At 51.5% G+C, this 23,078-nt stretch overlaps 1 protein-coding gene across 1 annotated transcript; it reads right to left on the bottom strand.

Moving 5' to 3' along the window:
* Positions 1 to 12,199: 12,199 nt before the first annotated feature.
* On the bottom strand, positions 12,200 to 22,353 carry LOC128846698 (tyrosine-protein phosphatase non-receptor type substrate 1-like). Its single transcript, XM_054045942.1, has 7 exons — positions 22,269 to 22,353; positions 21,627 to 21,731; positions 19,296 to 19,634; positions 15,438 to 15,557; positions 15,313 to 15,334; positions 14,789 to 14,831; positions 12,200 to 12,593 (listed from the first exon to the last, which is right to left on the bottom strand). Exons 1-7 carry the CDS (start codon positions 22,351 to 22,353, stop codon positions 12,456 to 12,458), a joined length of 852 nt encoding a protein of 283 aa, XP_053901917.1. The 3' UTR covers positions 12,200 to 12,455.
* Between the last annotated feature and the right edge of the window lie 725 nt (positions 22,354 to 23,078).

Genomic DNA, 23,078 nt, shown 5'->3' with positions numbered 1-23,078 from the left:
CCTCCCTGGGGTAACTGGTTCCATACGGTGGTATTCTCACTCGTTGCCTCTGCGCTTTGCCAGGCTGGATGGCGCGATACTCTTTGTAACAGTGTTAGAGGTGCCACAGCTTTGCAGACCCATCCGTGACCCCCTCTGTATTAACATATCAATGGAGGCTCGGAGCCTCAATACCTTTGAGGATCTGGGCCAAAGTGCTTTACAAGCATTCATTAATCTAGCCTCACATCGGTTCTGCGAGGCAAGCAGGTTGTATTATCCCCATTTCATAGATGGGGAAAGTAAGGCACAGAGCATTTACGTGACCTGCCCGAGGTCACACAGTGATTCAGTGGCATAGCTGGGAATGAAACCCAGCCACCCTGACACCTGCTACTGTGCACTAATTGAGACTGCACTTCCTCCCCTTAGTAATTAAATCATTCCCCGATCTGCTCTCATCCCCTGGATTGTCCTCTTTTCTGAATCATGTTCTCTGAACTAATTACTCGGCGTTATTGCAAGCTTGCTTTCAGCTGGGTGTGCTTCCCTTGGCTGTTTGCAAGCCGTGTTCTTTCCTTGGTGGCTTCCATCCGTGCTAGGCGCAGATAATAACCTGGCACTTTTGTAACTAGCTTGGGTAGCCAACTGCCTTTCCTTGGGCGCCGCAGAAGCTGTTTCCCACCTCCCGTTTGTCTCCTGGGGTTCAGCTGGGTGCATTGCATGGAATTAGTGTCACCCTGGCAGGGCTGGTCTTCAATCACGGCATTTATCTGTCTGGCGAGAAACCAGCCCGAGCGCTCCGTGCTGGTTTTGAAAGGCACAGGCTCCCATCTTGTCAGGACGGACCATCTTTTGTACCAGAATACAAAAAGGGGTTTGTTCGCAGCAGCAGGAGCTGTTCTGTTTGCTTCTGACCAGTTGGTCCCTGTTTTCTGCCAGGAAGTCCAATTTATAGCATCTAGAGACTAACTGGTTTCTCTCTTTGTCCAAGGCCAGTTGATTGATCTTTAGCTTGTCTTTGTCAGGAAAGCAGCAGAGGGCCTGGAAGCAGACTCTGCCCAACCCCCCGGCGTATCTGGGGCCTGGCCACTTCTCACTTCAGGGCTATTTCTATTTTCCTTCCCTCTTTGGACTTCAGGGCTTTGCACAGAGTCTTGCTGTTGCGTAACTATGAGAACAGCCTCCTTCCAAAGCCCATCTGGGCTTCGCTTTTCTTTCCCGGCTCCCCTATTGTGTTGGGATGAATAAAGAGCTGGCGCACACAGCCTTCCACCAGCCTATTTCTCCAGGTCACAAATCATGGAGATGGAATTGCCTGTTACATTCCCCAGGCCGTCACCTGAATGAGAAACTTCTCTCCCAGCAGGTCGGGACTCTGCAATTCTGACGCCCGTGTCCTCGTTATCCCTGCCATTGTAACAGTTTGTTCAACAGAGCCCCAGTCCTAGCTGCTCCTGGGACTGCATTACACCAGTGCTTAGACCCGAAGACTAGTGCCCCAGATATAGTGCTGGGGCCAGTGGGGCTTTTTGCTTTGGGGCCAGATGCAAATCCAGGTGGGGTCGGATTTCTGGATGTTGCTCGGGGCAGGGAAAAAGCCAGCTTGTGAAATTGCATTACTGTCAAACTCAGCCCCTCTCCGTGGCTGGGTTTTGGACCAGAACCCTACCTTAGATCTGATCTGGAACCAGATGCCATCTTCCGAGCCCATTTCTGATAACCAGCGCTGTATACAGGATGCCCTGTAGGTCTACTGTTTTCCTCTATTCAGGTTCTCCTACTGTGCCCATCACCGTGTTATCCTGCAGCTATTGTACATAACTGGGCACACGATTCCTCAGTATCCTGTAACTGCAAATGTACAGAGGGATCTTGCCTGTTTGCTGAGAGCGCTGCCATTTTGGAGAGAGCCGATTGGCAGTCTCCGGGCCACGTTACGCTCTGCTCTTTGTCACGGGGACAGAGCTGGTCTTTCTTGGCTGCTCTCCTTAATGCAAAATAAGTCGCCCAGGTTTTGCTCATTAGTATGAACACCACAGTGATCACTCTCCGGGTATTTTAGCTGCCTCCCTGGGCGGTGATAGGAAAACGACGCTATCAGCTCCGTCGCACACAGAACTGCTGACCAAGAACTGTCGCCTAGGTCCAGCCAGTCCACCCCACACCCTGGGTCTGTCCATCCCTGCTCTCCATAATCAGGTCTCTCTCGCTCATGAGCTACTTCGACAGACCCAGCAACTCATTCTGCTTGTTTGCTATTCCCTTCCCAGGCAGGTTCTCACACGTCCCCGGAATGTCCCAGGTCTCCACTGTTTGCCCCCGGGGACTTAAATCCCTCACCAGTTCTCCATGGACCCCTGTCCCCTCTAATTCTGGCTGCTTTCAGGGCCCAACTCGGGACTCCCGGGCCCTGGCTGTCAGTGGTGCCGAGGGGCCAGGGCTCCCACTGCAGCCCAGTAGCCACGTTTTCAGAAGTGAGTGGCCACGAATTGAAGGTGCCTCAGTTTCTTGGTGCCCAAAGGGAGACAGTCCTCAGGGGATCTGAGCTCTCCTGGCTCTGACTGGCTCCAGCGGGGACAGTGGGAGGTCAGCCGCTCTGCAAGCAAGGGGGTCAGAAGTGTCTCAAGCCGGGCACCACGAACCTGACATCAGTGGCCACTATTGAAAACCTCCCTAGCCTTTTCTTGCTAGATAAACCCTGGACACATCTTGGCCTGGCAGAGAAGAGCTAGTCCCTCTTCTCTCCCCCCGCCCCCTGCCCACGGGCCTTCGCTGCCTCCCTCCAGGACAACCCTGAGCACTGCAGAGCCTCTCTCTTTCCTGACTTTTATTCATTGCCGGATTCTTTCCAGCTGCTCAGCCCAGGCAGGCTAATGTGAGACCCGTAAGGAATGGGAGGCGCTCTCCCCGCCACAGCCCCTCCCTCAGATTTAAGTAGCCACAGAGCTAACGGGTGCCTTGCACAGTAACAATAGACCGCCCTGGATTTGTATTCTTACCTTGCGCTGATACGTGCCAGGAGCCTGTTTTGTGCTTTCACTGCCAACCACACGCTAGGCCGATGGCTTAAAGGATTTTCCCACAATAACCATCAAATCCCTCTCCTGGCCAGTAAGCCGCAGAACTGTTCACTTCCCAGGTGCACCACTCAGAGCAGCTTCCTCTACTGCTGCTTTGTGTTTGTTTACATCACACTGGAGTTTCCCTTTCCTGGCCCAGCCAAGAACGCAAAAGCCCTGCGAAACGTTGAGCCTGGTTTCATTTCCCCTCATCCCTCCCCACCCTCTCTCGTTTCGGTCTCCGTATGGTGACAGAATTCAGAGTAGCAGCCGTGTTAGTCTGTATCAGCAAAAACGACGAGGAGTCCTGGTGGCACCTTAAACTAACACATTTATTTGGGCATAAGCTTTCGTGGGCTAAAACCCACTTCATCAGATGCATGGAGTGAAAAATACAGTAGGGAGGTATAAATACACAGCACATGAAAAGATGGGAGTTGCCATACCAAGTGGGGGTCAGTGCTAACGAGCCAATTCAATTAAGGTGGAAGTGGGCTATTCTCAACAGTTGACAAAAAGGGGTGAGTATCAGCAGAGGGGAAAATTACTTTTTGTAGTGACCCATCCACTCCCAGTCTTTATTCAGGCCTGATTTGATGGTGTCCAGTTTGCAAATTAATTCCAGTTCTGCAGTTTCTCGTTGGAGTCTGTTTTTGAAGGTTTTACTTGTTGTTGAAGAATTGCCACTTTTAAGTCTGTTATTGAATGTCCAGGGAGATTGAAGTGTTCTCCTACTGTTCTACCACAAGGACTCCTCGTTGTTTTGGTCTCAGTATGATTTCTCCTCTTCGAGATCCTTTCCTAAATTGTTTGCACAAAGTATGTGTTGGGCCCCTCCTCTAAGGGAAAGGACCCTACAGATGCTATCGGTTTCTTGTTCAGGGAACAGGTTTTTTTTTAAATGAGCAAAATCAGGGCCGGCTCCAGGCACCACCGGAGGAAGCACGTGCCGGGGGCAGCAGTTGCTAAGGGGCGGCATTCCGTCCAGTCTTGGGGTGGCACAGTCCAAGTGGCTTTTTTTCCTTTGCTTGGGGTGGCAAAAATGGTAGAGCTGGCCCTGAGTAAAATGAAGGAGTCTTGTCTAGGGGAATGTCTATCCTCTGAAGCCTATGTCAGCACAGCTGTGCTCCCTAGTGTAGACACAGCCAACAGAGGGAGTTCTTCTGTCGGAGTAGGAACACCACCTCCCTGAATGACGTTAGCTCTGTCGCCAGATGCCCTCTTCCATTGACACGGCTGAGTCTACATTGAGGGGTTTGTCGGCACAGCTGTCAGCCAGGCGTGTCTCTTTTTTTTTTTTTTTTTCTCCCCTCAGACGCTGGACCGACGTGGCTTTGCCGACATCACTTTTAATTGCAGACCAAGTCTAGTAGTGGTTAGAATGTGAGACAGAGGTGTAGGACTCCTGGGTTCTATTCCCAGATCTGCCATTTCTGTGTCCAGGGCTACAAGAGGCAGTCTGGTTTACAGGTAAAACTTAGATCCACAGAGCTATGTCGTGCAGCGGTGTGAGAAATTACACACGGCTGAGCAACCCAACTCTGCTGCCCCAACCTCTGCTATAGACGTGGTTATGTCAGTGGAAGAATGCTTCTGTCAACCTCGCTACCGCTGCTCGGGGAGGTGGAGTTCCTGCAGTGACGGAAAAACCCATCCGTCACAGTAGTCTGCATCTACACTCTGGGCTATAGCTAGGCCGCTGTCGACCCTGTAGTGTGGACAAGAAGCCTGGAGTCACTTCACTTCTTTTGTCTTGGCTTCTGTATCAGTCCAATGGGGATAAAACGTACCAACCCCCTGAGGAGGTTGTGAGACCTAATTAATTGGTTTGCAACATGCTTTGAGATCCTCTGTCGAAAGGAGCTATAGAAGTGAAAGAGTTAGTACCAGAAGAGGCCAGAGCTGGATCTGGCTTTCAATGACTCCGAAGTGCAGGATATTTTGGATTTAAAGGGTTTCTTTTGGGCCCATTATAAAGCTAGGGGGCCTTCTGCATAATGGAGCCCCTGATTTGGGTTCAGCCTTTGAACAAAGAACCAGAGTTCAGGGATGTTCTGACCTAGTGTTCTACCCAGGGCCAAGCATGCATTTTTAAGCTACTTCACCCTGGATACCCTGATCCCTCAGCTGCCACTAACCTTTGCCAATGCCTCGGAAATATTACGTGTGCAGCCTCCGCCGAATGTCTTGTCTCCCTCATTAAAACCGTTACAAACCTGCTTTACCACTTACCAGAGACTGACCTTCTGCAGCTTGGACGCTGCTTCTGTGCATGGAATTCACCTGGTGCTTAATTCTCCTCTTTCCAATCTGTATTTTTTTTTTCAATGCTTCATTTCACAGTGAGTTACACGCACCAGAGAGGGGCCGTGCACCCCCCACTGCCTCTTCATGCAGCTTGACTTTATGAACTCCTTTAATACCCCCCCCCCCCTCCGCACCAAGGTGGTGTTTTGCTGGGCTATCAAATACAAAGCTTGGCATTGTCATTCACCTTGAAAGCACCAGCACCCTCCATGTTTCCTTCCCAGGCACTTGACTATCAAAACGACCTTGCAGTCATGCAAACAGATTTCACAAATGACCTCTCCTAGGATGGCCGGACAGCAAATGTGAAAAACCAGGACAGGGGGTGGGGTGTAATAGGAGCCTATATAAGAAAAAGACCCAAAAATCAGGACTGTCCCTATAAAATCAGGACATCTTAATTTTAATAGAAACTCGCTCGACAAGTCACGGGAGCCGTGATTAAACCCTGTTGTATTGATATGTATCTCTTGCTGTCTCCTTTCGCTTCCTCGTTTCAGTCTCCGAAAGAGGGCTGGAGAAAGGAATCTGGAAGCTGGCATCAGCCAGAAACCTCCAAGATTCTAGAACGCAGTGACTGGCACAGAGGGTTTTCAGCTCTGTACAGAACATGTGTGGTTGGACTTTTAAGTGATCTCTTTCGCATTATAGATGGAGAGGTGCCTGGCTGAGCGCGTGCATGGCTGGCTGCTGTGTGTCTGTGTCTGCCTGCTGCATGTGTATCAGATTGTGTTGGAATGCTGCAGGTGTGTCAGATTGGGTGTTGCACATGCGTCAAAGGGCTTGCTCCCTTCCTTCACCCCGTTTTATAACAGGAAAGAGACACTCTTTTTAATCAGGATTTTCCTCCTGACCTCCCAGATGTGCGTGTGGCTGCTGCTAGGGGAACCTCTGTATTGATGTTGTATTCGTCTGCAGAACAGACAAGCACCAGCAGACTGGAATTGAATTCAAACCTGCAATATCCTGACTGCATCCACAGCAGCAAGTTGGGGGAGGGGGGAAAAGGGGAGGTCCCGATTTCCAAGCTGTTGTGATCCCCAGCTCCAGAGGAGATGCCCAACGCTGAGATTTTTCGATGTCTGGAAAATACCCCCTTAAGGGGCCAGTAATAAAAGCTAAAGGAAAAAAGGTAGAAAATGTCCCTCTGATACAAAAATTAGCTTCGTCTTCCTTTGAATTCCAGGGGGCATTTCAAAGTGCTGGAATGCTGAGGCCTGAAGCGCCCTGGAGCTCACCGATCCAGTGCTGCTCAGTACACACCGAAACGCTCGGACAGCCAGGGAGTAAGGCAGGCTCTGTACTGGGAGAGAAATTCAAAGCACTGCACAGTGACACAGGGGGTAGCAGAGACGGCACAGTGTGTGTGCAGCATGTCTCGAGAAGAGCATAGATTCCATTGTGCAGAGGAAACTGTCTGGAGCAGAGAGAGAACCAGCAAAGGGGCTTTTAGGGCTGTCGTCAACAGAGCTGTTGTTTTTTAAGTGTACTGAGCGTCTTCATCTGGGGAAACTAAACCACGTGAATGAAATTACACCGAAGTGAGAAGCTCGGCCAGCACAACACGGTGCCCCCTGATATATAATTTTTTTTAAAGTGAATTTTCCAAGAATCCATATGGGAATTGTTATGAAAAAATACAATGCAAAAGAACAAAGCTGGGAGAGCCAGACAAGGAACTCCAGTGACACGGAGCTTCATGCAGGACTTCTCATGTTCAAAGAACAACCGGCTCTCAAGAAAACGCTGTGCGCCTGAGCTGTGCTCCGGAAGGATGGATGCAGGAAAGTAAGGAAGGGATCCAGCTCCCAAGTGAGGCAGGGCCTGACCCCGAGGAGAGTTGTGCATCCAGACACTGATGTAGCGGGACCCCAGTGGAAGTCATACAGTAACGTCTGCCGCAAAGAGGGATCCTGTGTCTTTAAACAGCGGAGGCTGGTGTCTTTGGAAGGTGCTAGGTCAAACGGCCAGGGACAGGTGTGTTCAGAGCCAGGGCAGGGTAGAGATGCAGGTACGTTAAAGAAATTGAGAAAGGGGAGGGGCTGGCATGAGAGTCCTGTACTTCCTCTGAGGATCCATCAACAGGAGTAGGAAAGAGAAGAAATAAGGTGGGGAAGGAAAACGACACACAGGTGGGTGTGTTGGGGTGGGTGTGACAAAGTTTTACATCCCAGGTGCTGTTAGCCTGGAGCTGGTGGAGATGGTGGTGTCATCTGGGTCCCTCTCTCTGGCCCGGTCTGGTCAGGATGTCTTTAGGATTAGGATGACGAAGGCCCGGCCTCCCAGGAGACGGTGGGGATGGCAGCCATTATGGTGAAGCTCACTCCTTCCCCTTCTGGTGTCTCAGTCAGCCAATGTAGTAATCCATCGACCCCCCCCCCCCAAAGCCTCTTGGTTCAAGGACCCCCGAAGGGGAGAGATGGGCAGAACAACCTGTCCTCTCGGTCTTTTGGCCACAGCTTAGGCCTAGTTTTCGCCACACCAGTTTTGGCTCACTGATTTCCGTTCCCTCACTTTTTCTGGCTCACCGGGCATGATCTTAACAATGTCCTTGAGTTCTATCCAGCGGCCTGTTTGCTGGGACTAGGTCAGTCTGTCTGTCTTGCTTTCGTGCCTTTTCCCATCAACATTTGCTGTCCTAGGTTACCCTTATAGTGATGTTTTTGTGACCTTTCACGCACGTTTTACAGTTGAGCTGGCAATTAGGGTAATTTGTTGCTGCCTAGGCCAGTGTCCTTCGTTCCTGTGAGGCTGGGCTGGGTTTGTCCCATACCTGCCCTGATGAGGTGTGAACTGCCCCTCTGCTCCTGGACAGTTTTGCCTGGGCTTGTTTTAAGCCATGAGGACACATTTTCAGTCTCATAACTATACACATGAAATTACAACCTATATCATTACTATATCAACAATGCTCAGTACATCATGAGCCTTCCGAAGACACCCGACATGACAAACTTTGCATTGGATACCACACAATCATATTATAAGGATGAACGTGGGGGTGCAGGGTGTTCCCCCGAGGTACAGAGTGTCACAGTGATTCAATTCAATTTATTTGACAGTAAACCTGGATGTTCTAAGTGCCACAGGTGGTTGTATTGATGGGGCCTTCCTGCATCCTAGGAGCTGTCGGGGGGGAAGTTGGGAGTTTTGGTAGCTAGTATGGGGGCAGTAGGGCACTGAGGGTGATGTGCCTGGCCCTGTGGGTGCCATGGAAACCTGGGTACCTTTGCTAAAATCATCAGCAATGAAGGCTCCAGGGGTTGGACTGGGCCACCTTGGGGGCATGGCCAGCGCCCAGCCCACGCAGAATGTATGTGCATTGTGTAGATGGCTGTAGTGTCACAGACCCCATCAGCGCCCGCCCCTCCTACCTGCATGGCTCCAGGAGCTGGGGGCAGCGCATAGCCATCAGCTTGTTCCCAGGGGGTTGAATGGTGAACGAGGGAGAGACTAATCAATACGTTAAGTTGCTTTAAAAAAAAATCAGATGAAGTTGTGAATCAGGAAATTTACTTTTACCAGGGTAAAGCAACAGCCTCCTCCTCCTATTTCTCTCCTTCCTGCGCGATCACGGTTGCCGCTGAGAAACTGACCCCGGTAGCGTACGAATGGCCCATGTGCTGGGGGGGGATGCACAGTGCGCTGCGAAGCAGATGCTCCCTTAAATGCTGCTCATCGACAGAAGGCCCAATCCTGAGGGGTGCTGAGCTCTCAAAACTACTGTTGATGTCCCTGGGAGCTGCAAAGGCCCCGCGCCGCTCAGGATTTGGCCTGCTGTTTGCAAAGCGCGTTGGGATTCTCTGGGAGGAAGATGCTTTATTAAACGCATGATATTACACAATCTGAATGCTCCAGAAGGCTTTGAACGTGATTAAGAGCTACGGGCTGGAAAGGCAGCTTGAGAGGCCAAGTTACATGAGGACAGTTCTAATACAATTAAGTAGCCAAAGCGCCATAAACAGAGGCAGACAGCCGGGGTACCGAAAGCACTTTCCCTGTTAACCACTAGAGGGAGCTGTTATATTAATTAAGTCTGTATTTGCTACTGGGGATGGAGAGTTTATTTTGCTCACAGGTTACTAGACAGGAACCAGTAGGAGGCTGAATTTGATACAGTCATTTTGCTGGGCTGTGAAAGGGCATTAGCGTTTCCGAGTATTGCATGGAAAGGGACTGTCTGAGAGTGAGGCCAAGGAAAGAATCTATCTTACCATGATCGACTCCTCTCTCCTTCTATGTGCTCTCACAGCACTTGTGTCTGCAAACCCTAGATGTCCGCTGGGGCTTGGGATTTTAGTATTTGTTTTAAACCGTCTTTCTGGAAAGGGATACAAAGTTCAGATGCACAAAGGGTTACAAATGCCGCTGGCATGTTCCCTGAGCACCGCGCCGGATTCCTCCTCGTTTATACACAGCAGGAAAGAAAGAGGAGCTCGGATCCGTCTTGTGAAGAGGTGCTGTAGGGTTCAGATCCGCATTTCTTACTAGTCTAATCTCTGTGCTACAGAAAACTCTCTGATTGTTTGGTGCCGGGTGATCCTCTTTGGATACCCGTTCAGACGCTGGGCATGTAAACTGCCCCTCATTTGCATGCAGAGAAACTCTCAGGACATTCTTCCTCCTCACGCTAATGAGTGCAGCCGGCCGCTCGGGGGTACACTGGAGCCATGTGCAACCCCGTGTGTGATGAGAATACAATCTAGCACCCCCCGCAGCCCTAGCTCACAGGGCCGCTGCTCATGTCAGTTCTCAGAGGTGACTCAGCGACTCCGCTGAAGCCGAGGGGGTGAGAGTTTCACTGGGGTTCGTGAGAGGAGCATCGGGCCTAATGAACCCGTGTTGGTTTCAAGTCGTATCCTTCATCCAAATCTGCTGTTCGCTATGACAATGAATCATGCAGGGCCAGACGGTGCCTAGCCCTGGGATGGGGGCGTGGAGGGGGTGGGCGGTGGAAGGACCCTTATCACCCCCTCCCCTTCCCTGGCTTGTGTAAGTGTAGGTGGAATTACAGCCCTGGCACCTGGAGTGTGCAGGGGTTACTCCCGCCCAGTTCCCCGGCTGCAGACAATGCCAGGACTCGGCCCCATCTGTGCATGAACCAACGGAGCCGTCCGGGCATGCAGGACTTCGCTGTCCCCTGCAAAGAAGGCAGCCGGGATGCAGCCCCTGAGTGTCTGCATGCGACTCTGGCCCAGATCCTGAGCTGCTGTAAATTGGGGTAGCGTCACTGCAGCCAGTGGAGCTACCCTGATTTATACCAGCTCAGGATCTGGCCCCATGAGGTAGAATGCCTCCATTGCTCCCCCTTCCCCCGGGCAGTACAGCTTCTCACCATCCTTTGCTAGGCTCCCTCCAGCCCTTCGTTATGGAATCATTTCCCTTCAATGACTATTTCAACCCTCCTCTCCAAAGTGCCGAAAACACCACGGGCTCCCCCAGATGCCAGGAAACCTTCAAACTGGGGGGCTGATCCCCCTGAAATGGAAGGTCCTGCACAATTTAGCAGCCCCCTTCATCATCTTCAAAAGGGACAACCCCCAGTGCAGAGTTCCTGTAGGCGTGCTGGCTGTCTAGCCCCTCGGTAGGGCTGTGTCTACAGCACCGTGGTGTAGACGCTCCCTACCGTGATGGGAGGGGTTTTTCCATTGATGTAGATAATCCACCTCGCTGAGAGGGGGGAGCTAGGCCGACAGAAGACCCAGCTGCATCTACAGTGGGGCTTAGGGTGACCTAATGAGTAACGATATCAAACAAGGAGCAATATTTTTAATGGCCCTGAGCGATATGGCTGGATCAATCAAATTTTTAGGTGTAGACCAGGCCTAAGATTCCTAGGTTATAAGGCTAGAAGGTTTGACTGATCATCTGGTCTGACCCGTGTAACACAGGCCATAGGACTTCCCTGCATTAATTCCTGGTTGAACCAGAGCAGATCTGCTAGAGAAAAAAAATCCGGTCTTGATTTAAAAATTGCCAATGACAGAGAATCCACCACGGCCCTTGGGAAATTGCCCCGGTGGTTAATTATCCTCCCTGTTAAAATGCATTAGTCTGAATTGATCTAGCTTCCGCTTCCAGCTGTTGGATTGTGTTGGACTTTTCTCTGCTAGACTGAAGTGCCCTCGATTATCGAGGAGTTCCCCTTGTAGGTACGTACAGATGGTGACCAAGTTGCCCTGTGGTAGGATGGGTTCCCCTGGCCCCCTCCCCCGGTCAGGATGGGGTTAAAGAGCTCCTCTGGGCACAATCAGCCCCAAACCAGCCACCGGTGCGGCTTGTCAAACCTGGAGAGGGGCAGCCCCTCGAAAGAGGGATCCAAGCCCGGTGCAGGCTGGCACTCGGAGGGAAGCAGGGTTGGAGCTCCCAAGCCCCTCCAAGAAGGAGCTGTGGGTCAGGAAAGCTGCCGAAGATTCTCTGCAGAGGTAGAGGGGCCATCTGTAGTTTGCTTTGCTTCCCCTAGAGCCCAGCGTGCGGAGACTGGGCCCCCCGAGGCCCAGGGGGGTTAGAAACCCAGCCTCCCTTCCTGAGGGCGATTTGCCTTGTGCGGGGCGAGCCCGGGCTATTTTGTGGGCTGCAAGATTGTTTGGTTTCTCATTTTGGACTGCAGCCAGGAGGCCCCTCAGTCGTTCGGCGGGAAGGGGCAGAGTGGGGGCGAGGCCTTGGGGGCGGAGCACCCCCAGGGAAAAGGAAAAGTCAGCCCTATGTGTGTGTCCCACCGATAGAGGACTTTATCCTAAGAACAACCTCAGAAATCACAGAGGCCGTTCATGTGATGGCCTCTGATACCATCCGTTCAAAGGCCGCGGCTCAGATTTCACAGGCAAATAGTCGTTGGCTCTGCTTAGAGAGAATATAATTGAAATCTTTAATTGTTTCTGAAAACAGGAACATGCCAGGCGGCTGCTGACTTTCCAGGTCATGAGTTCCCCCGGTTCTGAGTCACAAACGCCAGCGATAGCGCAATAAGGTGCCAGAGAACAAGAGACTGTGTCAGTTCCGGGCCCGCCACGGGGAGCGTGTGACCTGGATGACTGTGCGCTGTGTTCTGCAGAAAGTTGCTGCTTCCTTCTCCGAGGGTGTCCAGAGCCTCGCTGCCTTCTCCCTCTACCTGGCGATGGCCTGGGTTACCTTAACGGCAGCATATTCAGAATGTTCTTCTGGGGCGCTCTTCTTGGGCTGCTGGAGCCTGGCCGTGTGCTGCAGGTCAGCGTAGAGCACGTCTGGGTCTTTGCTTTCACCGGGCTAAAATGAAAGGGTTCATGCATTGGTTCCTGGGTGCAGTAGCGAGCTGTGTACGCGCTGAGTTATGCACGAGCACAGGCACGGTATGGTATCCCTGCGTTTAGAAGAACAAACTGCCCTCGTCTTATCCCTCTGAATTACTCTCTGGCCCGCTGTGGTGTAGCTTTGCACCCAACGAGCAGGGAGGAGGAGAAGAGGAGAGATTGCAAAGTTACAGTCAGCCCGAATTGGCCAGTTTCCTCCCCCTGCTCTCCAAGCAGTTTATTTCTTCATCCCCTCTCTGCTCTCAGCACATAGGGCCATCAGAGCGGTGCGTGCATGCCCTGGTTTGCGCTGGATGCTGTACCGCTCAATAGAACATCCCCACGCAGCGTGCAAAGTCCCGACTTCTCTGGGTACAGTCCATGCCTGGCACCCAAGGGGTTAATGCTAGCTGGGCTGCCAGTGAATCACACCCAGACGCTAGGTTTAAAAAAAGAACGCGAAGGCTCTAGAGAAACCCCAACAGGAACCTGAGCCTTGCGGCTGAACTCCACCCAAGCTGCAGTGCGCCACGGGGGAAGTAGCCACGGGCTGGAAAATCTCCCTGTGCCTGAGCGACAGCAGGGGCTGGAAGGGGTTCAACTCTGCTACTAATGCAAGCCAGGAAAATCAATGTGCCCCCTTCCTGGGCCAGGTACTGCTTCCCGCTGCAGCCGCTTTCCTGGTAACGGCCGGGAATAGCCGGGATGACCTTGGGTACGTCCACACTGCAGTCGGAGGTGTGATTGCAGCACATATAGGATTCCTGAGCTACCTTTCATCTAAACAGCTTGTCAAGATTGCAGTGTAGTGGAGGTGGACTGGGCTTGCCACCTGAGCAGGTCCCCGGGTCCCCAGCGGGCTCGTACCCAGGGCGGCATGCTGCCATCCGTGCCACCGTGGCCGCACTGCTATCGTTAGCAAGCTAGCTCGGGTTTGTCTACATGCCGCAGTGACACCTCCTGATTGCAGTGTAGACAGGGCCAGAGAGGCCCCTGGTGGGAATGTCCCCCACCTAGGAATAGCGCATAAGGCCCCTCATAGCCCCCACTTTCGGGGCAGCCCAGGGGTGGAGGGGGAGGTGTGACAGGGTGCAGACCAGCCCCCTCCCCCCAGTTGTGAGAGGCCCAGCACAGAGCCTGGCCCCATGTTACTGACTTCTCTTTCCATGGTCCCTTCTATTCTCTGCCTGTCTCCTGGGGGCTGCTGGGTCAGTGTGTGTGTGCTGGGCGTTGGTGGCCTGGCCCTGTGCCATACAGGAGGTCGGGCTGGACGCTCTGGTGGCCCCTTCTGGCCTGGAACTCTGTGACCCCCGGTGTTTAAACAGCGACGACAGGGCGATGAGCCTGATTCTCCCCCCGGTTACGCTGGTGTCGCTGCGTTGGCCTCAGTGGAATTACTCCCGCCTTACACCAGTGAGAGAAGAACCTGGCCAGTGCCTTTGCGCATCGCTGGGAGGTGGCGCAGGCTGGAAAGTGACAGCCCAGATAGCCTCTTGGGCCGCTCAGTGAACCCATTTGGGAGGCCAGAAGGGGAGCAGCCGGGCAGCTCCCCTGCACCCCAGTTGGGGCAGCTGCGCTGGGTTTTGTGCAGCCTCAGACATCCTGGGAACGGGACCAAATGCCCGTGGCCCTTATGCGTCAGCCCAAAACCCTGCGGGCCTGGTCCTAGGACGCGGTGAGGAGCCCCAGTGCAGTTGGGGGTATGTCCAGAGGTGAAAGTAAGCCGGTACGTCACGGCATCCTGGACTGGCTTCCTAGGCCGGGGATTTAAGGGCCTGGGGATTTAAAGGCCCCACCCCTTCTGGTTGAGGCCACGCCCCTTCTGGTTGCGGTCCCGCCCCCCTGCTCAGGACTCCGGTGTACCAGTAAGTCCTTTAAGTTACTTTCACCCCTGGGTACGTCTCCACTTAAAGCTGGGGGTGCGATTCCCAGGTCGAGGAGACACACTCACGCAAGAGTGAAGCCACGGTGGTGCGAGTGGCGGGAGGGGCCAAACATGCCTATGGTCTCAGACACGTGTGTAACCAGGGGGCCCGGCTAGCCTCTCCCGCTGCTCCCGCTATACTCTGGTGTTAGCACCCAAGTGTGATCTGAGCCAGTGCAGGTCACATGTCCTACCGCACCCCTAGCTTGAGCTGTGAACTTTCCCTTTGTATCAGCATCATGCCATACCTGGCTCTGAGTCCTTCTGTTCTTGGGAAAGGGAGTCTGAGACCTGGGGGAAAGAGAATCTTAATGAGACACAGAGAAGAGGATTTTGCCCCCCCAGAATTAAACTGTGTAGACGAAAAGCATCCCAGAGACAGAATCTGGCCCTGAAAGGTTGGCCAGGGTTCTTGACCAAACCTGGAATCGGCTTTGTATTCGGGGCTGATTTTGGAGGAGGACATTCTGTGCACTTGCTTGTTATATTGCTTTGCTGGGCTCTTAAATACCAAGGTAACAGGTGCCTGAGAAACGCCTAGGCACAGAGAGACGTCCCAGCATAGAGACAAACTACCGGGGTCTGGCTTCAGGTAGAATTCAAGTCCCAATAACAGGGCCCAGCTCTGGGTTATGGATAAAGGATCTTTTACAGAACAAAATGCGGTGAGGGGATTAAGCCAGGAGGCTGTTGGGTCAGACAGAGCGAGAACAGGTGAGACTGAGTTACTTGACTAACAGAGTTGTTGGAGTAACACCAATTTTATACAGACCTGGCTGTGCCGGGGCTCCTACCTAGATGGGCAGAGGAAAGAAACAACAGGGTCAGTCAGTCGTGCTTGGAGCAGCAAATATCCCTGGAGCAAATGGAACAGGCTGGTTGAACCACGGCACTCACCTCTCTTCTTTCTCACAAAGAAGTAAGTGAAGACAAGGAGTAAAACGACCAGGAGGACACAGACTGTGCAGGCAGCAGCAGCCACAGCTGAACCCTGGGAGTAACCTGAGGAAACAGAACCTAGAGGCACAAGTTGCACTTCAGGGGTGGCAGAGACCATTCTGCAGCACATAGATAACTTCAGGGGTGGCCAACCGGTGGCTCCGGAGCCACATGCGGCTTCAGAAGTTAATACGCGGCTCCTTGTATAGGCACCGACTCTGGGGCTGGAGCTACAGGCGCCAACTTGCTCAGCGTTTAGCTGATGGCCATATCTGGGGGCGGGAAGGAATTTTCCTCCAGGGCAGATTGGCAGAGGCCGTGGAGGTTTTTTGCCTTCCTCTGCAGCGTGGGGTCCGGGTCACTTGCTGGAGGATTCTCTGCACCTTGAGGTCTTTAAACCATGATTTGAGGACTTCAATAACTCAGGCATAGGTCAGGGGTTTGTTACAGGAGTGGGTGGGTGAGATTCTGAGGCCTGTGATGTGCAGGAGGTTCAGACTAGATGATCATAATGGTCCCGTCTGACCTTAAAGTCTATGAGTCTAACTTTCGAATGTGCCAGGGGGTGCTCACTGCTCAACCCCCTGTCTCTGCCACAGGCCCTGCCCCCACTCCACCCCTTCCCGCCCCCTCCCCTGAGCCTGCTGTGCCCTTGCTCCTCCCCCTTCCCTCCCAGAGCCTCCTGCATGCCACAAAACAGCTGATCGGGAGATGCGGGGAGGGAGGAGGAGGTGCTGGTTGGTGGCGCTGCCGGTGGGCGGAAGGCGTGGGGGGTGGGAGCTGATGGGGAGCTGCTGATGTATTACCGGGGCTCTTTGGCAATGTATGTTGGTAAATTCTGGCTCCTTCTCAGGCTCAGGTTGGCCACCCCTGGTCTAGGTGGTGTTACTGACACCTGGTGGGAGGATGCGCACTATTGGAATGTTAAAATCAACAGTTACAACCTCTTTAGGAAAGAGAGAGTGGGCAAAAGGGGAGAGGGCGTGACACTCTGTGTCAAAGATGGCATACCTGTTTCTGAGTCACTGATAACTTAGAAGAAAATGATTTTGAATGCTTATGGATCAATGTCCTAACAGGAGCACCAGATGGGCTATTAATTGGAGTCTGCTACAGACTCCCAAATTGTACTAGGGAACGGGATGGGGCACTTCAATTTGAGTGACATATGCTAGGGGTCTCATGCTGCCAGGATTAAAACATCCTGGGAATTTCTAAACACTATAGATGACAATTTTCTAACACAAAAAGTGTTGCATCCAACACAGGGGCATTCTATATTACACCTTGTCATGATAGATGAAGAGGAACTGAACACAGAACTAAAAAACAATGGTATCTTAGGTACAGGTCGTCATGATTTGATCATATTTATGATGTGCAAACAGAATAAAGTCCAGACAGGTGATATAGATAGATACATGGTGCTTTCAAAGGGCCAGTTTCACAAAGCTAAAAATAATTATGAGCCAAATCACATGGGAAGAAGAATTTAATCAGAAAAAAGTGAATCATTAGGCATTGTTTAAGAACACTCTACTAGATGCCCCAAAAGCCCCAATCGATGAAGAAGGCCACGTTGGTTAAAAAACCTACCTAGTTTAAAGAGGCAGTGAAGGCAGCTATTATTTATCTATATCTATATAAATAAAACAATTGGAAGAAAAGGAAAGTTGATAGTAATGAATATAAATCAGAAGCTAGGAATGAAAATTTATAAGGGAAGCAAATTAGAAAATTTATAAGGGAAGCAAAGGGATACAAGGCAAAAATCTATGACCAGCAGAGTTAAGGACAATAAGGAGTTTTTAAAATATATTAGGAACAAAAAGAATCCTAACAACGGAACTGATCCATTACTTGAAAATGGTAGAATTATCAGTAATAATGGAGAAAAGGCAGAAGTGTTCAATAACTATTTCTGTTCTATACTTGGGGAAAAACCATATCATATAGTCATGTCATATGACAACACTCTTTCCATTCCACTAGTATATCTGGAGGATGTTAAACAGTAGTTACTAAAGTCAGATATTTTTAGATTGGCAGGTCTGGAGAACTTGCATTCAAGAGTTTTAAAAGAGCTGGCTGAGGAGCTCACTGGACCATTAATGCTGATTTTCAATAAGTCTTAGAACACCCCAGAAGTTCCAGAAGACTGGAAGAAAGCTAATGTTGTGCAATATTTTAAAAAGTAAGCAGGATGATCTAGGTAATTATAGGCCTGCCAGTCTGACATCAACCCCTGGCAAGATGATGGAAGAGCTGCTATGGGACTTGATTAATAAAGAATTAAAGAAGGGTAATATAATGAATGCCAATCAGTGTGGGTTTATGGAAAATAAATCCTGTTTAACTTAATATCTTTTTTTGATGAGATTACAAGTTTGCTAAAGGTAATAGCGGTAATATACTTGAACTTCTGTAAGGCATTTGACGCAGGATATTTTGACTGAAAAACTAGAAAGATATAAAATGAACATGGCACACGTTAAGTGGATTAAAAACTGGCTAACTGATAGGTCTCAACATGTAACTGTAAACCGGGAGTCATCATCGAAAGAGTGTTTCTAGAGGGATCCTGCAGGGATCAGTTCTTGGCCCTACGCTATTAAACATTTTTATTAATGACCCGGAAGAAAACATAAAAACACCACTGATAAAGTGAACAGATGACACAAAAATTGGGGAATGGTAAATAATGAAGAGGCGAGGTCACTGGTACAAAGCAATATGGATTGCTTGGTACTCTGTGCACAAATAAAACAATATGTTTTTAACATGGCTAAATGCGAATATATACATCTAGGAACACAGGACAAGGCTCCATTCCCACAATGGGGGACTCTAGCCTGGGAAGCAGGGACTCTGGAAAAGATTTGGGGGTCGTGGTGGCTAATCAGCTGAACATGAGCTCCCAGCATGATGCAGTGGCCAAAAAGGCTAATGTGATCCTTGGATACACAAACAGGGGTAGAAGTAGAGAGGTTATTTTCTCTCTGGATTTGGCACTGGTGCAACTGCTGTTGGAATCCTGTGTCCAGTTCTGGTGCCCACAATACAGGAAGGATGTTGAGGAATTGGAGAGGGGTCAGAGAAAAGCCACGAGAATGATGGAAAGGATTCGAAAACTTGTCTTATAGTGATCGACTCCAGGAGTTCAGTCTGTTTAGCTTAACAAAGGTTAAGGGATGTCTTGATCATATTCTATAAGTACCTACATTGGGGAACACATATTTAATAACGGGCTCTTCAGTCTAGAAAGGTATAACACGATCCAGTGGCTGGAAGTTGAAGCTAAACAAGGCGTACATTTTTTAGCAGTGTGAGTAATTAACCACTGGAAAAACTTCCCAGGGGCTGTGAGGATTCTCCATCCCTGACAATGTTTAAATCAAGACTGGGATGTTTTTCTAGCAGATCCGCTCTAGGGATTGTTCTGGGGCAGTTCTCTGGCCTGTGCTATCCAGGATGTCTGGCTAGGCACAAAGGTCCCTTCTGGCCTTGGAATCTGTGTTAAAAACCCAGGCCAGGATTCAGGGGGACGCTGTGTGGTGACACTGGGCAGCACAGGCTGTGTTAGTCTGGAAGCTGGAGAGCCACAGGGTGTGCCTGTGTCCTGCAGCCTTGCTAAGATTCATCATTATCTCAGGTACTGCTGAGTCCGGTGTCTTCTCTACCGCACAAGGCATGGTACAGCTACAAGAATACAGAACAGAATGGGCAGGAAGAGTTTAAGCTGGATTTGTTCCCCTCCCGCCCTGGTAGCAGCCCCCGGTGGGGAGGGGCGTGGGGCTGGGGGGAGCTCGCACTCACTGCTCACAGACACGACGGTGCCAGCGCCGGATCTGAACTCCTCATCGTCTCCCGACCCCTTCACAAACTTCACACAGCGATAGATCCCGGCGTCCTCGGGGCGGGTGTCACTGATGTGGATGGTGAAGTCTGTGTCAGAGCTATTCACAGCCCGCGTCACCCGGGGGAATGATCCCACCTGTGCATAAACGAGCTGGCCACTGCCCGAGCCCTTGAACCACTTCACGGGTCCTACTGGAGCATTCCCAGTCACAGAGCAGATCAGTGTGAGATTCTCTCCTTCTGACACCGACACGGCGCCCTGGGGCTGCAGCAGCTGGAACTCCTGGGCCCCGGCCCCTGCAGCGCAGAGACAGTGTGGGAGGGTTTTAGTTAATGACAAGGATAAGGGGTTGTTATTATTCCCGATATTGTGCATTATTTGCACAGTGCTCACAGCGTGTTCAGTGAGATCTTCCTCTCCACCCACGGGGAACTGGAGACTTGGTTTCGGAAGCCCTAAGTTGATCTGACGTCTGTTGGGTTTAACCATTTACCTCCCTGAACTCTGCTCCGTCCTACTTAAACCCCTCACTTTGCTGAGTCCCGGGAGAGCAAGATGGGGGTTGTTCCCACCTGAACCTTTAATGTTCCTTGTGCTGTAAACAAAACCCAAGTTACAACCCCGGGGCAAATTCCCAGCCTGGCCTCCACACTGGCATGTCTTAAATCAGCAGGTACAGACGGGCCTTTGCCCAGGCAGATGGGTGGTTGGGCACCAATTACCCAATTCATGTGCACAACTCCGGGGACTGCATGTGCAAAGGTGTGTGTGTGTGTGTGGGAAGTGCACAATTTGCATGCCCTATCAGATGCCTGGTTGAGGCTGGCTGAATGCTTTGGCCCACAGGCCCAGACTCTGCTCTTGAACTGGCTTGTGTTGGGACTGGTAGCCCCCAGATCCAATGGGATTATGTCCCCCCCCCAAGCCCTGTGGCAACGCTGCCCAGCAGCCCCATTCACCCTCTTCTGGAGCATCACTCCGTGGCATCGAGCCCTCCACTTATGGGCATCCAGGGAGCAGCTGCTGGCTGAGGGAGCCTTGGCCGTGGGGTTTCCATGGATCTGTGCTGCCAGGAGTTGGGGAGAGCTGAAGAAAGCCCTGGAGTCGGCATGACGCCGCAGAGCTTGGAAGCTGGTGGCCACAGTCTCTGGTGGATCCTTCAAGATCCACAGTGTTTGGGGTTAGTGCTGCTGTTGGGGGCAGAACAAAGCCTGCCCCTTCCCCTGCCCCATCAAAAGAATTCAGAGAGCCACCCAAGGCACATACCATGGCTAGTACTGCAGAGAGGTTGAGTCTGGTTCTCTCGGCGCAGAGTTTGGGGCAGGTCGTGGGTTGCCATGTTCCTGGCGGGATGCTGGTGAAGGTACTTGCCCAGCAGTGGCAAAATGGGCTCCGCGTGTTGCTTGTGCTGAACATGCAAACCTGGAAACAACGTTCTGTGCAGAGTGACTCTAAAAGTCATGCCTATGCATTTCTCTTCCCCTTTTTTTATTTATAAACTCGGGGCGGTTGCACGAAAGCAGGAACGTTGTCTCTTTAAGAGGTTATGCGTTATTGCTGTTTATTCCCCACTTGGAGCAGCTGGGCTGGGAGATCATCAAAGCTGTGATGGCAGAGGGGGGTGGGAGGGGGAAGCGGATGGGTCAGACGATCTGTGCACAAACCAAGACCCTCTTCTCCTGCAGATCTCCTTGCTGAAAGGGAATAAGCCCCCGAATGTGGGAAGAGGTGGGGAGGACTTGTTTCTAAGTACAACGCTTTTCAGGAGTTTTCTGTCCAGCGTCGGCGGGGTCCCAGCAGCTCTTCCAAGATTGACATCACTTGCTGCTCTGCTGTAAAACCAAGCAGGTGATGTGGGAGCTCTGGAGGGACTCCATGCAGCCCAGCTCAGGATGGAGGTCACAGCAGTGCAGGGCTGGGTGCACGGAAAGTGCACAGGACACGCGTGTGCTGCCTGGTCTGTGCTGTGTGCATGTACCTGGAGGAAAACTGCAGAGGAGCTCCTGGAAAAGAGTCCACGAACTGTGATGTTTTTGTAGAGTCGAGTCCCGCTCACTGGGAAATACATGGAAAGACCTTTAACCTTGCAACGCCGCGTCCCAGCCTCCCCGGGAGGGTAAATGCTCTGTGGTTATTTTAAACACTCTCTCTCTCTCTCTCTCTCACTCTCATAAATAGATATCTGTCTCTGTCTTCCTCCTGCACTGAGATCTCTAACTGGCTGATTGCTTTCTCTGTTCGTTAGCCCGTATTGCAAAGCTCCCATCGCTTGCCCACTTTGTACTCACCTGACTTGTCCAAGGAAGAGAGACCCAGCAGCAAGCTCAGCAGCTGAAGCTGCACCGATGTGCGGAAAGCCATTTGCAGGGCCGTAGGTTGGAGACCCGTCAGCCCTGTAGGTTTAACAACACTGGTCTGAGCTCACTCCGCTCAGCTGGCAAAGGAAAATGGGAAGTCACAACAGGAAACAGAAACAACTGGCCCGTGCGTAATTAACACGTTCAGTGCCTGCCCTCTGCTTGAGCCATTGCTCAGGAAACGACCTGGGGGTGCCCAAACTAGCGAAGAGTTAAAACACGGGGCGGGAATGTTCATTCCGTTTGAACACTAGCAATGGACCCAAGTGGGATCTCAAATCCAAACCCCTTCAAGGCAAGGGGCTCATGTTCATCACTCCATCCATTTACTTATTACAGGGTGCTAGAGGACACAGCAGCGTCTGGGCCCCATTGTGCTAGGCACTGGTAATTGGTGGTCTCTGCCCCACAGAACTTGCCGTCTAAGAAGCCGAGACGGACAAGGGGCAGGAAAAGGAAGGTGCTGTTATCCCCCCTGCACCGCTGGAGACAGAAGCACAGAGTTAGTAAGCGATTTGCCTAAGGTCCCACGAGGTGACTCCGTAGCAGATATGGTGAAAGAACCCAGCTCACCTGTGCCGTAAGCACAAGACCTTCCTGGCTCGCTGATCCAGTGTGAGTTCTGCATTGGATCCAAAACCGGAAAAGCCCGTTTCATGGCTCAGGTTTGGCTCTCCAGAGAAAAGCTGATCTCATAAGATCTCCACCATCAAACCCAACCCCAGCCTAGACCTAATCCAGATCCAACCCCACCTCCTTGGCCCATTAACATGGTTCAGGTGCTATGAGTGGCCAAGTGACTTCCGCCCACTCAGATGAGCATCGAAGGGGCCTGTCAGATTAACAGCCCTGTTCAGAGAATAGCTCCAGAACAAGGGGTCTCAGGGAGTGGCTTTTAATCTCTTCCGACAGTGTTTCTGAACATGCCACGGCTGGTAAATTCTCTGGTTTGATTTTGAGGGGGGCGGGATGGAGATTTCCTTGACTTCCCAAAGAGTAGCACTCTGCCAAGGCCCTCTCTCCCCCTTTAAATACCCCAGCAGCATTAGCGTGGGTGCTGTATTTCATGGGGGTCAGAGGGCTGGACTACATGAGGCTTCATGGGAGAACATGGGTCACTAGCCGCTTTGCTGTGAGAAGTAAAATTAATAATAGGGAAAAAACAGTTTCACCTGCACAGATTCAAAACAGGAAATGTCACTAACGCAATCCACTTCCTTCTGCATCAGGGGATGGTCTGATCCTTAACTCCAAATTCTTAGTATCTCTTGAGCCAATGGGGAGCTGGCAAAGGCTGCGGTGTTGAAGGGTCTCCCCACTGCCATCGTGATGGCTTTCTTGACCCATACGTCTGGATTGTCTCGGCCATGCCTGGTGCTGCTG

The sequence above is a fragment of the Malaclemys terrapin genome, chromosome 12 (assembly GCF_027887155.1).
Source record: "Malaclemys terrapin pileata isolate rMalTer1 chromosome 12, rMalTer1.hap1, whole genome shotgun sequence".
Lineage (NCBI taxonomy): Eukaryota > Metazoa > Chordata > Testudines > Emydidae > Malaclemys > Malaclemys terrapin.
This window is presented reverse-complemented; position numbering and strand designations above follow the sequence as displayed.